The 12,885-nt window shown below is 41.0% G+C and overlaps 1 protein-coding gene across 1 annotated transcript; it reads left to right on the forward strand.

Annotated features, from left to right (window-relative positions):
• The first annotated feature begins 382 nt into the window (after positions 1-382).
• On the forward strand, positions 383-11,558 carry PPIF (peptidylprolyl isomerase F). The gene is made up of 6 exons (XM_067539739.1): positions 383-576; positions 4,412-4,442; positions 5,788-5,876; positions 8,236-8,332; positions 9,249-9,324; positions 10,602-11,558. Exons 1-6 carry the CDS (start codon positions 433-435, stop codon positions 10,735-10,737), a joined length of 573 nt encoding a protein of 190 aa, XP_067395840.1. The 5' UTR covers positions 383-432; the 3' UTR covers positions 10,738-11,558.
• Positions 11,559-12,885: the final 1,327 nt, after the last annotated feature.

Here is a 12,885-nt window from a genome sequence, read left to right on the forward strand (position 1 = left end):
CTCTCGCTGTGCTGAGCCAGGCCAGGTGCCTTCGCTGTTGGTGGGATGGTGAGTGGTGTCTGGGGCACCTGGACAGAGCTGGGACAGCACCTACACGGGGAGGGGGGGCTGTATGTAGGCAGCCACCAGCTGACGACAAACATTAGCTGCCCCCCTCTCTCTCCCCGGCTGCCCCATTTTCCTGCCTGCCTCTTCTCTACAGCCGCGGGCCTGGAGCCAGACGCTCGCCTCGCTCCGCAGCAGCGGGCGGCGCCTGGCGCTTGTCGCCGCTAGGGGCGCTGTGGCGGCTCCCGGCCGAGAGGCTATAAAAAGCGCCGGCGCCCGGCGGAGCGGCAGCCTTGTGTCGCATTCGCTGCCCGACCTGCTTCGCGCTCTCCTTCGCCGCCGCGCGCCTCGTCGCTCTCCGTGCAGCCCCGCCGCCGCCGTCTCAGCATGTCGGCGCTGAGCTCCGCCCGCCGCCTGCTCCTGCTGCTGCGCCCGCAGTGCCGGGGCTGCAGCGGCGCCGGCCCGCGGAACCCGCTGGTCTACCTGGACGTGGGCGCCGACAGCCAGCCCCTGGGGCGCGTCGTCTTGGAGGTAGCCGCGTCCCTCCCCCTCCCCGGCGGGCCCCGGCCTGGGGATCCGGTTCGCGCCTCGCTCCCGGCCGGGCGAGGAGGCTCTGCTGGTCCCCACGCTGGGACTCTTGCGGCAGCCGCCAGAGCAGCCCGTGTCCGGTGCCCTGCTCCCGCAGCCGGCTCGGGCTGGGTCGAGAGGCACCGGCGCACGGCTGGGGAAGGCTGCCCAGAGCGGACTTGGCTCGATTCCTGCCTCTGCCCCCGGCTGGCTGCGTGACCTTGGCCGAGGAGCTCGGAATCGGGATTCAGCGCAGGCATACACGTGGCTAGCTGGCCGTAGTGTCTGCTCCAGAGCTGCCCCCCTGGCTCGGCCCAGCTGCTGCAGGAACCATTTGCCCTCCAGAAACTCTTCCCCTTTTGGATCCCCCATCGCATTGCCCGGCCCGCGTCGTGCGTGGCAGTGACTTGTCTGGTTTCACATTGTGCAACCGGCCTGTCCCCGCCAGTGCCCCTGAGAGGCAGCGACCGAGCCCTTGTTGTTTACTGTGCACTTACCAAGGTCACACGTGAGGCTGGGAATGCAGCCTAGATGTCCTGACTCCTGGGCCTTCATGGCTAGACCTCGCATCCTTTCGATGTTCAATGTCATGTCCCCTCCCTCCCTGCTGAATGCTTGTTCTAGGCAGCCTCCGGAGGAATTTGTTTAATGTTTAGTGTATGAAGTGGTGCAGAGATGAAGCTGGGTATCAAGATTTAGTTGTATGTTGATTTATGCTAAATTGATGAGGTAGGAGAGGCCAAAGTCCTGGCTTTGGAGGTGATGAATGCTTGATTTTTTTGAAAGTGACACAGGCAAGACCACGATTAGCCGCAGAGCACACTGACGGGATGACTTTGAGCTGAACTGTCAGTTACCAAGGAGAATAGCAAAATGTTAGGAACAGGAAATATTACTGAGTAGGGGGTTGCAAACATTCACTTCCTAGGTGAACTCAAACAGCCTCAAATCCTCAAGCTGGTGTTGACTGGGTACATACTGAGTACTCAGTGAACTGTTGCTCTGTCTGCAAACTCGGCTATGAAAGTGCATAAATACTAATATGATGGAGTAGTTCATACTGTAAAATTCTCCGTTGTAGAATCATTCAGTCTGCTGAAATTCAGGCTGTACAGTTTCATAGAGTTTGGGCCCTCTTATTTTATCCCCTCTTCTCCATCTCCCATGCAAAAATATCCTGTTTCTTCACATTAGTTTCAGTATGAAACTGAAACAGCCCGTTTCCTGTAGGTGGAGTTTATTTAGCGCCCTTACCCTCTGATAGGGGAATTGAGAACTTTTCAGTGCTAGGCTTCCGGCAGTACAGAAGTGGTGTTTGCCTTCTTTCAGGTAAAGAGCTTTGTTATGGCTAGCTTCTTCAAGGTGAAGTATGAAAAATGCTTGTGAAGGAATCATAGAAATTGTGGAGCGGTGGAAAATTATGAAAGATCCTGGGCATAAGTATGTCTTTGTAATAAGCACAGAAAATAATCCATCTGCTTTTACTTTCTCATTTTTCTGTTGGATTATGTCCCCACAATTGCTGTTGAGAAGTTAAATAATGCATTTAGAGATGGAGAGAGCTGAATAATACTGGTTTGCTTCAACTGTGTTTAGTGTGAAAGACTCTGAACTGAAAATTTTAAGTAGGAGAAAAGTTTGGACTAAAATACTTGGAAAAAACTCAGTTTTTAAATTGATTTAAAAATAGACTATGTAGGTAGAAAATTATGTTTACATTGCATAAAATAAGCAAAGGTTTCCAAAATAATAGACACCAGAAAGAAACCTTATTTCAGTTGTCCAAAACTGCATTTCCACCTCCAGTCCTCTGAATAGTTTATGTAAATGCACTTGAGACTTTAGGTACATAGTACATGGTAAAACAGCAAGAGTTCTGTGGCACCTTAAAGACTAACAAATTTATTTGGGCATAAGCTTTCATGGGCAGAAACCCACTTTGTCGGATGCATGAAGTGGAAACTTCAGTTTGGTAGATATGGTCTCTTCCTTTCTCCTAGGCTTCTGAGTTTTTTGGCTGCTTTATTTGTTAAAAATACTTCCATAAAGTTTTAGGGTTGCCTGTTTTTTCCTTTATCTTGTCTATTTGTACTCTGCTTAAGGGAAAGGAGTTTACCATTCTGGTTCCTTGTCTTGTTTGTCTGTGGCGTCCCAGTTCTTATGTGCTGCATTAGCTTCCTGCACATTACTGCTCTGCAGGTTTGTGCAACTGCTGTCTTTCACATCCACTCAGCCACCCAACTGGTTGCTGGCTAGGCCATAAAAATCCACTGATACGGAAAAATCTTGGTCAGTAAAGAGACCAAAAAATCATGACTCCTGTCCTAGTTGTGACAAACACTGAAGCTTTAAATGCAGTATATCAACTTATATCATTGGTATATGTATCTCTTTATGAAAACATGGAGGAGGACTGAAATATTTGTTATGCTTCAGAATATGATGACGAGAAACTCTCATGTTCCATTCCGATTGATATTGATAGAAAGTTCATCACAGATGTCTGTCTTGCCCTCCCATCCTTAGGTCTCTTTTCATGTAGCACAGGAGGGTTCAAATGCTCACTCAGAAGAATTTTCATGTGGCCAAAACCTTTGTTGAAAGTATTGCTGTGTCAACTACCCAAAACCAAATAGTCTTCATATTGGCTTCAAGTGTTTGAGGGACTTCTGGGAAAAATACCATTGTGTAAGTAGTTCATTATCAGGTATATAGGGTCTTCTCTTTGGTATCATAAAATCATTCCTAGAAGTTGGACGGGATTATAAAGCTAGCACCGTCTTATGACTGAAAGTTATGGTGACAGGAGGACCTCAACATTCTTGGCTATAAGCATGTTGTTCATGACTGCATGGTCTTCCAGAGACTGTACTTGTGTGGCAGAAGTGTTAACCGTGTGAGTAACTGTTCAGCACAGAGGGGGGACCCTATAATATGGTCTCAACTGCAGAGGATATGAGTCTGTTAAAGCCCCAGCTAGAGAGCTTTGGTCAAGCTTTTAGCTCTGGAGGCTACCCTCTGATACACTCCCTTTGTGCATCTGGCGATGCCTGCATCTTCACAAGGATATCAGTATCTGCTCTAATTTGAGGTCTGTTGATTGCGGGATAATATGTACCTGAGAACAGTTGTATACACTTTTTTGCAGATGGTCACTAGTCTAAAAATATCCATGCTGGCTGTTATGAAGACATTTGTAGGGTCTATAATATACTTTCTGTGAAAACTTTTTCGAAGGGAAGATTGTGTTCTTAATTTGGCTGTGTGTGACTTTGGGAATCAATTTTAGGTGTGCAACTGCTACTCTTCTTGCTGTTCCTCCTACCTCAGTTTACCTAATATAGCTATTTTTAAGCAGGCTTCAAAGATTGGTCTCTGCTGGAAGTAACATAATTGTGGTGATAGTTCAAAGTAGTTTTGCTCAGTGATCCTGAGTCTTCTCAATCATAAATCTCAAATTCTTCCTGAAGTTCATGTTGTATTGTTAATTATAGTTCTTAAATACAACTGCAATCGGTCTTAAGTGACTAACCAGATGCCCAACAAAAAATGGTTGCTTAGAAGAGGTGGTCTTTAATTACAGGTCAAACCATATTATAGTGGAAACTATTAGGCTATGTTAAAATGATTGTTTAGGACCTGGGGTGGTTTACTGTATAATACAAGGTCATCCTTAGTACAGTTCTCCCCCTCTTTTCATAGGCTTAGTTCATAAAACAGTTGCAGGTGCCGTTTTAATTTTTTTCATGTGTGTTTTATTATATTAAAACTGATCTCTCTCTCTCTTTCTTTTTAACAGCTAAAAGCTGATGTGGTTCCAAAGACAGCTGGTAAGAAAGTGTTTTGAAAGTTTCATACTTTTTGACCTTAAGGTTTAGATTAGAGTTTACTAAAAAAGAAAATCTCAATTTTCCTCCAATTTCATTCAAAATTAAAGCTTTTGAGACTCTTTTACCAGCTCAATTGGTTGGTTGAAAAACAGGAAAATATTCACATATTTTGTCACAAATTTTTCCACTATTTTTTTTTCTGCCATAGTTGAGTTAACTTTCTTGCACAGGCAAGGTAGTGATGTATTTTGGTTACCAACATGGGACAAAAATGTTTAACAAAAATAAAACATGAACTTGTTTAACTGAAATCCAAAGAAAAACAACTTGGAAGAATTGTGGATTGGAGACGGTGTGGTTTGAGAGATTGGTAATGGGAAATAAATTTTCTCCCTTTCACCTGTAAGCTGGTTTCAATCCTCCAACCGTGTTAGTGATCAAAAGTTTTTCTTTGAGAGCTCTTTAGTGACTGCAGTGAAATGAGTTGGTTATTGCCATCTGCTTCGTAGTAGACAAGTGTCCACAGGACAAATACCACTTTTACAACTGGCAGCAAGAGCAGAGATTTAAAAGATATGGAGTCTGAGCTCTCACTCCTAGAGGTGTTATTTCAAGCTGAGATGAAGGGCAATTCTACACTACAAAATTAAGTCGAGCTAAATTACGTAGAAGTACAGCACCTCAGTAATTGAATCTCTTTTGCATGTCACACTATGCTCCTTGTGTTAGCAGCATGTCCTTACCGGGAGCCCTTGCACCGATTTAATTACCAATATGGGTCATTGTGGGACAGCTTCTGAAAGGCAGCCAAGGTCACTGATGCTGTGTTGACGGAACTACGTAGACCTAAGTGCTACGCCTCGTGGAAGTTGAGTGAAGTCGCTGTAGTTGGCAAGTTATATTGGTGGGAGCTACATCTTAGTGTAGGTGCTTGCCGAGTTAGGTCGATGTAAGGCAGCTTACATGACCTAACTCTATAGTATAGACCAGGCCGCATGCGAGTGAAATGAGGAAGCTTGCATTGCTGCTATCTAGAGTACTGTAGAGTAGTGGGGGGTGAACAAACTCTGTTTCCAGGGCTTTCTTATCAGCCCCTTTCTTTAATAGAAAGCTCCCAAGCATACACAATAGAAGAATTAAAAAAAAAAAAATTAATAGCACTTTATATTCCTGTTGGGCACTGAACTTTTTTAAAGAATGGGGCATTAAACTCTTTTTTTAAAATAAACAAACAAAAAAAACACTGATGTGGGATCTAAGTTACCTGCCAGTTTTTTAATTTGGTTGTAGGGTTCTGTACAATGCTCATGTTACATGATAGTTCGTATATGTTTTGTTTTACCAGAAAATTTCAGAGCTCTTTGCACTGGTGAAAAGGGTTTTGGGTATAAAGGATCTACCTTTCACAGAGTGATTCCTTCATTTATGTGCCAGGTATTGTAACTTAGTATTTTTACCAAACTTTTATTTTGGGAGAAATGTTATGACTAATCTATTCTACTGAATTCTGATATCTGATTAAGGATGACTTTTATTTGTATTAGAACACAAGTTAAACACTGACTTTTAAATAGTTATGCTATGTTACCTCTTAGCAGCAGAAGGAAGATATGACAATGTGCCTTGCATTTCCAATCCTGTTGCTATGGTGTTGTGTAGCACATCTGTTTGTACAAGTAAATGCAAATGCTACTCAGACTGCTTTAGAAATCCTGACTTAGGGAGCTGTGCTTTTGTGTAGTGATGTATTTTAACAAGTGGTGTGCTCAGTAAAATGGCTCTCGGTTAGGAAAACAGTCTGTGTATAGAATTATAATCAGCATAATGTAGCACATAGGAGAGATGAGAACAACGTACCCATTCTTTCTTTGCTGACATCTTGTTAAGCTATATAATATTTGCTGTTGATATACAGGCATTTCAAAGAAAACAATCAAATGTTTCCTTATGCAAACCTCACCTGGGTGGAGGAGAGGGAGGGAACCAAAACCCAGTGTGTTTTACAAATAAATAGGCTGACTTACAAGTAAATAGGCTGACTCACTAAAAGAAAATTGTGTGTCTTAAGAGATTCTGAATGTGGCAATCACGTCTAATTTGAAGACTGAATAATTCTAAATTGCTATAAATAATACACAAACGTGACAATGATTCTGATTAAAATAAAGTATATATATCCTTTGAAAGAGAAATTAATCACCTGTCTGTTTTGTATGGACTCTGTATGAACATTCCATGATGCTCTGCTTGACAATAGGGGTTTGTTCCATTGCACTTGGCCAAATTCCCTCCTCCCTTTTTATAAACCCCCTCCCCCATTGCTGCAATCTACTGGACTGCATGATGGTTGTTTTTTCACCCCAGTGAACGCTGCATTTCAACAGTAGTGTATTTATAGAGTTGTTTTGTTTTTTAATGGCTTTGGGATTTATTTGAGGTGAAAGGCTTTATAAATATGTAAATAGTTGCTGTTATTAATCAATAATCTTAGAGGCACTTGCATCTTGAGCAAAAAACTGCATTTAAAGTTTAAAAAATACCAACAAGCAAATGTTCTCCATATTGAATCCTACATTTGATAAAGTAAAGTGGACAAATATGCTGCAGTTGACTGACTGACTTGACTTTGAAAATACACATTGAATCTTGTGGTGGTGGAGGTCGAGAAGAAGCAAGATCTAGACAATGACCTGGGGTCAGGAACTTAAAAATATTGATTGCTGCTCCACCACTGACTTGTATAGTCCTAACTAAATCATATAACCCCTACTGCCTCCGTTTGCCCATTTGTAAAAGGGGAATATTAGTTGCCTGTCTCTCAGAAGTGCTGAGATGATCAATTAGTGTTTGCAAAGTGCTCTATATTTGTTACACATGTGTAACTGCTGCTGTGTGCTTCAAGGGCCATGTCATAATTCTAGGACAATTTCCCTTTTAATGTTCTAAAGCTGGCTGAAACAGTAAAGGCCATTCCCCTTGTAGGAGGTGCAGTGTTAGTGTGATGCAGCCTGAGTAATGCACCTAATTCGAACTCATCATGTGCTTTACTTTGCAATTCAGATGCCTCTTGATGATACACAACATGTAAAACATGCTTCTGGGATTTCACAGGAATTGCCACACTATTATGTAAAGCCCAACTTTGGGCTGCTCAAAGCAGTCTTGAAAATGTGAATGTCATATGCAATATCTTATGATTAAGAAGAACATAAGAGCTGTCATGCTGGCTCAGACCATGGTCCATCTTGACCAGGATTGTATTTCCAACAGTGAGATTTTTGTCTTTGTTCTGTGTGGAGCCGTGAGGTGGCAAGTAAAAGTTGACCTGAGACAGACGCTGCATTTTCTGTCTTCCCTGTTCTTTTCTTGTCCCTCTTGTATGGGCTTGTCTTGTTTTGTCTTCCTAGGAAACAGGATTGGATTTGTAATAAGTTTCAGCTCATCTCAACTAACTTCTTCTCTTTCACCCCCCAAAAGGACAGTTATTACCACCTTTCATACTGTCTGAGACTGTCAAAAATGTCCCCCCCCCCCCCCTTAAGGACTCTCTCTACAGCTTTTAAAATACAAGCCTGACTTAATACTTTAGATTTCAAATGCTTTAACTGTTTTTCCTTCTTCTCTATATCTTAACATTATGTAATGTTGGATGGTGACAGGGACATTTGAACACCTTTGGGCCCATATGTTCCATGTAAATTAATTACAGCAGTGGGTATATTTTTAATAGTGCTGGTTCTAGTATAAAATGCTGCCTGTATGTTAGTAAAGTTAAAAACCTCTTATGTTTCAGGCTGGGGACTTTACCAACCACAATGGCACAGGAGGAAAATCCATTTACGGCAGTCGATTTCCAGATGAAAATTTCATACTTAAGCATGTTGGACCTGGTAAATAAACCTATTCCTCTTCCTTCCTGCTGAGTAACCTGTAGTGATTTGTTACCTGTAGAAAATGTCATTTTAAAGAGCACATGTTTGAAGAGGTGGGTGAGATACTTGATCATTACAAAAAGGTCACTCAGGTGGTGTCAAGAAGTGGTGACATGTTACTAGTTCAGCTGTGCTAGTGTATCGTTATCACGTAGACAGCCTATGAGCATCACACCTTTTACTTGTTCTAAGTGGATGCTGTGCAAATTATCATAGAATAGAACATGATCACTTTAGGATATGTTTAAAAACCGCCTCAGATAATGGAACAACTTTTTGTAATGTAATTGGATTTGGCTAAATTTTCTGTTTTGTGATACTCCTAGAGTGAAATGACGTGGTCACGGTCCTATCTGACTGGTCACCATGGTGTCAGCTGTCCACTTGCTACATGGTGTGGAAGGGAGCACAAAAGCTTTTAGCCAAAAGATCAGTTATACCAACAGACCAATTATAATCAACCATAGCCAAAAGAGTGAAGAAAGCCACATGATGGGGGGAGAACCCATTCATCTCTAGGAACATACATTTAGGAAGTGTCTACACAATTCTAGCATATCAGCCTCTTCCACTTATATTATGGGGATCAAGTCAGTGTTGGTTTTTCCTATTCACCATGTGAGCCGTGATAGAGGTTATATATAAGGTGGGAGCCACCTCCAGGCACCCAATGGCTGATGAGCTATCTGTATTACCATTGCTGGAAGAGAGGGGATTGGAGAAGGAAAGGGCAGGACTTTAGCAGCCGGGTGGAGGCAATGTACTTCCTGCATATTCTGCATCTTTACTAGCCTTATGTGTGTAAAGGAAAAGTGCATTTTCTCTGCAGCAGACCTCAGATGAACACATCTTTAATATGTTCATGTTTTTGCAGGTGTACTCTCAATGGCCAATGCAGGACCCAATACAAATGGGTCTCAGTTCTTCATTTGCACTATCAAAACTGACTGGTAAGCTTTCCGTAGATATACACATGGTAACACTTAACACATGGGTCTACAGTTTTAAAAAATATATCTACGTTACATGCTTTGTCATTACAAGTCTTTCTATACTGGGGGGCGGTTTTGAGGAAATGGAGGACATAAGGGCAATAAATCAGAAACAGTTGAGATTGGTCTGTGCATTAAATGGGTCTTATAAAATGGGAGGTTTTCTATTATAAAATGAAGGTATCACGTTGATTTTTGTTCTTGTTTTCTTCGTATGAAGTTATGTACCTCCTGCTATCTCCAGCATACGTCAGTAGTATTTCCCTGTCTGCTGGAACAAGCCTTTGCTTCTTCCAAATCTAAAAATTGATTAGCATTGGTAGAGCAGGGTGAAATCAAAGGTCAAGAGTAGAAGTTAAGAAAAAGGAGTCAGGCTTAAACAAATATTTATCCTGTGAGTTGTAACCTTAAATCTCTCCATCACTTCCTAGGAAATATTCTGTTTGAGCCAGACGCCCTAAACATAAGTCCTTTAAATGTATTGAGACATTGTACAAAACTGCAGGACAGTAATAAATGCAATGTATGCTCTCCCCTGTCCTCTATGCTAAAAGATTCCATAAACAAATTCTCACAGTAGTCCCGTGATGTGTAGAATGCTTACCTACAAGTTGAGATGGAAAGGTTAAGTGACTTGGTCAATCCCAGGACCTCCAGTCTCCCAGACCTGTTTGGTTCATTAGATACCATGCTGACTTACAGTCACTACAGGCCTGGTCCCAGATGCAGTTGTACTTGAGAGAGACTTCTGTTGACTTCATCCCCAGTTAGAACCAGCCTCTCCTCTCCCAACATACTATCTTGCCACTTCTGGTTGGATTCTCTTTCTTTACTGCTTCTGCCATGTGGAACATTTTTTCTGTAGCTCTCTGCCTCATCATGTCAGTATGTTTTGCTCCAGTGTTTGACATTCCCCTTGCCCTTCATCCCTCCACCCATACCACTTCCCTTCTATCTACATCTCTATTGTTACTTAAGGCTTGCAACCCAAAATGCTTTACTTTGTTAATGGGCACTATGCAAGATAAGGCTGTTAACCTGCTAACCTTTAGTCATGTGAGGAAGGAAGGGCCTGCAGGATCAGATCCTAAGGTTATATTCTATTACTTGGTTCTTTTTCAGTATGTATTGCTGATCAGTCTGAATATACGTTCAAATTCACCATTTCCCTTACTTTCAGCGTGTATTTAGCTTTATATTGCATTTTACTTATGTATTTATTATTTATATTACAGGCTCGATGGAAAACACGTTGTGTTTGGCCATGTAAAGGAAGGAATGGAAGTTGTGAAAAAAATCGAGAGCTTTGGCTCCAAGAATGGAAAGACATCCAAAAAAATTGTCATTACTGACTGTGGCCAGCTGTCATAACCCACTGCCTATAACTCAGGAGAACTTAGATGCTGTGAAAAAGAAAAACGATGAGGAAGCATTTCTGATTTCACTTAGGGATGTTAAGTGATGATGTGAAAATATTTTTATTTCTGTTCTTCAAGATAATTAATTGAAGATATACTATGATCAGGGACAATAGAAATGTGAGGAATTCTAGTTAAAAATATCTGCATTTTATTGTGGCTAGGTTCTTGAGGGTCCATGTTTTCTATTTAACTTGGCCACAGTTTTACATTTTTGTATAATATTATTTACTAAGAAAGATTTTCTTAAAATATTTATTAGCTTGTTAAACTGAACTACCAAAATAGAGGATTCCAGGCCAAGTTTGATGGAGAACCCCATAGTATTCTGCAAGCTGAACTGCAGTCATCCAACACTGTATTTGGCAATAACATGAATATCAATCTTGTCATAAGTTATAAGGAACATAGTGAGCCTTATCTGAGTATTTGAAAAGATTATCTTGTAGTCGATTTGACTAGTCGGTATTTGCACCCTTCTCTATTTCAAATGTGTGCTAGTGTTTGACAAATATGTCCAGGCACAGGGGATAAATTCATTAGATGGGTATTTCAGGCATTAGATCAACAGTGAAGTAATTAAGGATGTTGCATTTAAGCTTTTGTAATTGGGGTTCAAAAGCTTCATTAATGTGAAATAAAGAATGGTGCATTTTCTCTGGCACTGTGTTTCATTCCTGTCTGGTTGAAGTCATATTGACAAAGCAAATCAGTTAATATTCTTAAGGCTATCTCAGCAACCAGCAGGGCTAGAATCCTTTTTTTTTTTTTTTTTTTTTTTGCAAAAGACGTCAAAACTTGCAGTGCAACTTAAGTCCATGGATTTCTATTGTCTTGGACCATTGCTATCTCTTTAATAGAGGGGAGAAATTTAAGGCATAAAGTATCTTGTGTCCAAGTTAATTGATCAAATTAACTTGTTAGTTTACATTTATTATATTAAACTGAGTTGGTGGGGATGCTACCACAGCTCTAGTAGTTTGATAGAATCTTGAGATAACCAAAACTGATCAAATGACTTTTTTTGTAGTGCAATTGCAAACTAACCTGGAGTGCAACTCTACTGTGAAACTTGACTGGGTAAAAATAGCAGCGAATTGGTTCCCTGTGTGTATTCGGGGCCAACCCATCTTGAGGATTAGCTGGATACTGTATCTTCTGGTGGATCATCACCAAAATTACTAAGTTAAAATTGGTTACTCCAGTGTAAATGAGGGCCTGATTTTCATCTGCAGAACCATTATTAGTAGGCTTGATGCAGATAGACTGATAAGAGTACAGCAAGAGTTTGCAGGGCTGGTAAACTGTATACATCTGACAGGGAAGCTTTGAGAAATAAAGGTCAAAATCTCACAATGCCATTTCTAGAATCACTTAAGCTGTTATATATAAGTGGAAAAAGCACCTTGGTGGCTGGTATAGTAATTATTCAGAAAATAAAAATAAGGCTCTTTTCCAATGTGAGTTATAAAACAACTGTATGCAAGTTTAAAATGTATCTTGCACTAGATCAATGTCTTTTTAGTCAATTGAAGATTACATACATTTATGTGCTGGAATTTTAAATATAATTTCACAGAAAATGGGACTGAACAGATTTTTATTCTAGTCTCACTATTGATTTTTCTTGGAAATATTTTTTAAATATTAATTTAAACTGTTTTGGCTATTGTTGAATGTGGAGGTAAAATGATATTTTATGTTCCCTTCATTTGTATGTGGAAAATCATAAAATACTACTTTGTTTAAAAAAAAAAAAAAAAAAAGTCTGTTTCTTACGTGAGTATAACGTTGCTCATTGATTGAATACTGGCATGTGAACAGCTGAAATATCACTGCATTCATTGTGTTTACTCAGGCTGTGCTATTCTGAAATCTCTGAAATTCCCCTTTGTGATGTGGTCTATGTCAATGGTACTCAGAGCTGCCACTTCTTCATTTAATAGATACCCTGAGCCACAAAGCAAACATGGCAGTGACATCCTGGCTGACTTTCAGAAGCCTGTTGGAAATGTTATGGGAGTGATTGTGTTTTGGTGTTTGAGACTCCATTCTTTTATCTGCTTCTTAGCTCCTCTGTCAGTCCTGGCTGCTAAGATAG

The sequence above is a fragment of the Emydura macquarii genome, unplaced genomic scaffold, assembly GCF_026122565.2.
Source record: "Emydura macquarii macquarii isolate MOO-44397 ecotype Brisbane River unplaced genomic scaffold, CSIRO-AGI_Emac_v2 contig_67, whole genome shotgun sequence".
NCBI classification, from domain to species: Eukaryota; Metazoa; Chordata; order Testudines; family Chelidae; genus Emydura; species Emydura macquarii.

Coding starts and splice junctions, on each gene's coding strand:
- PPIF (XM_067539739.1), top strand. CDS start 433: ATGTCGGCGCTGAGCTCCGCCCGCCGCCTGCTCCTGCTGCTGCGCCCG. Junction 577..4,411: donor TGGGGCGCGTCGTCTTGGAG/GTAGCCGCGTCC, acceptor TCTTTTTAACAG/CTAAAAGCTGATGTGGTTCC. Junction 8,333..9,248: donor ACTTAAGCATGTTGGACCTG/GTAAATAAACCT, acceptor ATGTTTTTGCAG/GTGTACTCTCAATGGCCAAT.